This window comes from Orycteropus afer, unplaced genomic scaffold (genome assembly GCF_000298275.1).
Source record: "Orycteropus afer afer isolate SDZICR_OR568_19922 unplaced genomic scaffold, OryAfe1.0 scaffold00027, whole genome shotgun sequence".
In the NCBI taxonomy this organism is placed as follows: domain Eukaryota; kingdom Metazoa; phylum Chordata; class Mammalia; order Tubulidentata; family Orycteropodidae; genus Orycteropus; species Orycteropus afer.
This window is the reverse complement of record NW_006921614.1, coordinates 11,189,858-11,192,998: the sequence shown is the minus strand read 5'-3', so window position 1 is coordinate 11,192,998 and position 3,141 is coordinate 11,189,858. Positions and strand designations below refer to the sequence as shown.

The window sequence follows — 3,141 nt, the reverse complement described above, 5'->3', positions numbered from 1 at the left end:
TCAAAGCCCAGATGGCCAGTCCTGAAGTCTGGCCCAGGAGCCTTTATTGACATAGGTCTTAGACCATAGGATGCAGCAGCAACTGACAACTATCTAAGAGAACGAGTTAATTATAACACAAGGTTGAAGCCAAGTTTTAAAGAAATGACATCTTAACTGAAAATATGGAGTTTTATTCTAGCAATACAGAGTTAAGCCTAACCAAGCAAAAATCTTTACCCTCACAATACTGAAGTCATCCAGGACAGTGATAGGTGTGGGGTTGAAGAAGTCAGGTTAGCCAGGGTGCTACTCTTCTGGGGTTTAGGAGAAGTGACAGGGAAGTCCAGAGATGACAGCAAGAAATACGAACAGTAAGTGATACAGCTGGGTGGCAGAAGCTTTACAGGAGCTGAGAGTTTTATAGGAAATAGAAGGGATATTTTTGAAACAGTAATGGCCAAAGTTACTCACCCCACATTAAAGCTTCAATATCAGCGGAAAACAGAGAGGTGTACTCAGGGAACATCTAGGTGCTGGTTTAAGACAAGAAAGTAAAGGGAAGTTTCCAAGAACTGGTTGAGCATTTAGGATAATTTGCCAATGAAGGTGCAGAACTCCAGGGGCACAGGGTAAGAGTTAGGAGGTGAGGGAATAGGCTGGGTAGAAGTTCCCCAGAGCCTCTTGGGGAAGGCAGTCTAGCTGATGATGGGCCTGTGTAGTATGTCTAGGGGTGACTGTGGTAAGCAAGGATGTGAGACTGGTGGGACTGGTGTCCTGATGGTAGACAGTCAGCTCAAGCTTGTGTCCTTGAGGTGACACCTGACTCTGCTTTGGCTGAAACACCAATAGACTAATTTTTCAACTTAGCTTTCTACTCCTTGTGCGTTTCTTAGACACCTTGTTCTCACAGCTAAACTGTTAACTCCTGGAAAGCAGGGCTGTGTACCACATTTCTTCTGCACACGTTAACATATGGCACAATGCACACTTAACAAATACTTGGCAAAGGAATGATTCCTAAGGGAGAGATAGGAACAGTGACAAACATGTTCCTGTTCTGCCCATGTACTAGTAGTAACTTTAGATAACATTACCACTCAGAGTGTTTCTCCTTGAGTTTTCTCCCCTCACTCGCTGGTGTCCTTGAGAGGGGAGCAATTTGTGTGCTGCAATAGGTACTCTCTCCTCAATGGCCAGCCTTCCCAGCTAAAGGAGTGCATCTTGCCCTCAACCTTCCTTTTCCTGTAGTAAACATGATGTCCAGTTCTAGGCCCAAGTCAGCTAACGGGCCTGCTTTCTTGGTGCTCTGACTCTTGCATATCTATGCTTAATGAGCTACCCGGACAGGTAAGGATATGCGGATAGGTAAGTAGACCAACTCTCTTTCTGTGTAGCTTCCAGTATTTAGCCCTGTTCTGCCCAGTATGGAAGCCAGTAGTCACATGTGGCTATTGAAATTAATTGAAATGAAATAAAATTTTAAAATCAGTGTCTCAGTCACACTAGCCACATTTCAAGTACTCATGACGCCTCAAGTGGCTACTCGCTACCATGCAGATCAGACCAGCTATAGAACAGTTCACCATTCCAGGAAGTTCTATTAAACTGTGCGGATCCTAGACCACTGATAAAGCAGTTATTTTCGCCCCTTTTTAATTCATGGTTTTTGTTTGTTTTGTTTTGTTTTTTTAATTGATACAGAATCCATGAACTAGCCCTGAAACTCTTACACTTTGGAAAGGAATTGAGTGTCGTAGCCATGGCTCAGTACAAGGGCACGATGCGGGAAGCAGGCCGCGCCTTGCACCTGATCCGAAAGAGGCAGAAGCAGAGGGAGCAGATGGAGGTGCTGAAGCAGCGCATCGCAGAGGAGACCATCTTCAAGTCAAAGGTAGACAAGAAATTCTCGGCGCACTATGATGCTGTAGAAGCGGAGCTGAAGTTAAGCACTGTGGGTCTGGTGACTCTGAACGACATGAAGGCCAAGCAGGAGGCCCTGCTGAAGGAACGGGAGATGCAGGTGGCTAAGAAGGAGCAGCTGGAGGAGCGCAGGTTGCATCTGGAGACCCTGCGTCAGAAGGCGCGCAAGCTGGAGCGGAAACGCAAGATCTCCAGCCTCTCCTTCTCTCTGGAGGAGGTGGAGGAAGAGGAGAGCACAGGTGCGCAGGGGCCCGAGAGCGCGGTGGTGACCAAGAAGAGAAAGAATCTGGGGAAGAATCCCGATGTGGACACGAGCTTCCTGCCAGACCGGGACCGCGAGGAGGAAGAGAATCACCTGCGGGAGGTGCTGCGCAAAGAGTGGGAGGCCCAGCGCGAGAAGGTCAAGAGCGAGATCATTGAGATCACTTTCAGCTACTGGGATGGCTCAGGGCACCGACGTTCAGTGAGCATGAACAAAGGCAGCACGGTGCAGCAATTCCTTAAGAAGGCCCTGCAGGGCTTGCGCAAGGACTTTAGGGAGCTGCGGGTCGCTGGTGTGGAACAGCTCATGTTCATCAAGGAGGACCTGATCCTGCCCCACTACCACACCTTCTACGACTTCATCATCACCAAGGCACGTGGTAAGAGCGGACCACTCTTTAACTTCGACGTGCATGACGACGTGAGGCTACTAAGCGATGCCACTATGGAGAAGGATGAGTCACACGCAGGCAAGGTGGTGCTGCGCAGCTGGTACGAAAAGAACAAACACATCTTCCCAGCCAGCCGCTGGGAGCCCTATGACCCGGAGAAGAAGTGGGACAAGTACACCATACGATGAATGCCTGTCCCTCTTGTCCATCTTTCTTATTCTGTGACCCTGACTGATCCTTCTGTTAATGCAGGATAGGAAGAACCAGAAGGAAAAATTTAGGAGGAAAAGACTTAGGCTTCTATGGACTGTGAACTATCACATAATTTGGTGACCTTAATTTCTTCCATGAAATTTAATAAAGAGGGCTCATTTTATTAAAATTTGGTCATTCTATTACTGACCTTATTGGTTGGTTGGTTGGTTGGGTTTTTTGTTTGTTTGCTTGTTTGGTTGATTGTGTTTTGTTTGTTTGTTTTGTTTTGTTTCTGGAGTATTTGTAATGTTCCTGTGGATTCATTAGATTATTATAAAGCTCTGGTGAACTATGTTGTTCATGCCCTTGACTGGGCACAATGTAGGGTCGA

At 47.1% G+C, this 3,141-nt stretch overlaps 1 protein-coding gene across 1 annotated transcript; it reads left to right on the top strand.

The window, feature by feature from the left end:
- Positions 1-1,741: 1,741 nt before the first annotated feature.
- On the top strand, positions 1,742-2,743 carry FAM50B (family with sequence similarity 50 member B). The gene has a single exon (XM_007935356.1). It carries the CDS (start codon positions 1,742-1,744, stop codon positions 2,741-2,743), a length of 1,002 nt encoding a protein of 333 aa, XP_007933547.1.
- Positions 2,744-3,141: the final 398 nt, after the last annotated feature.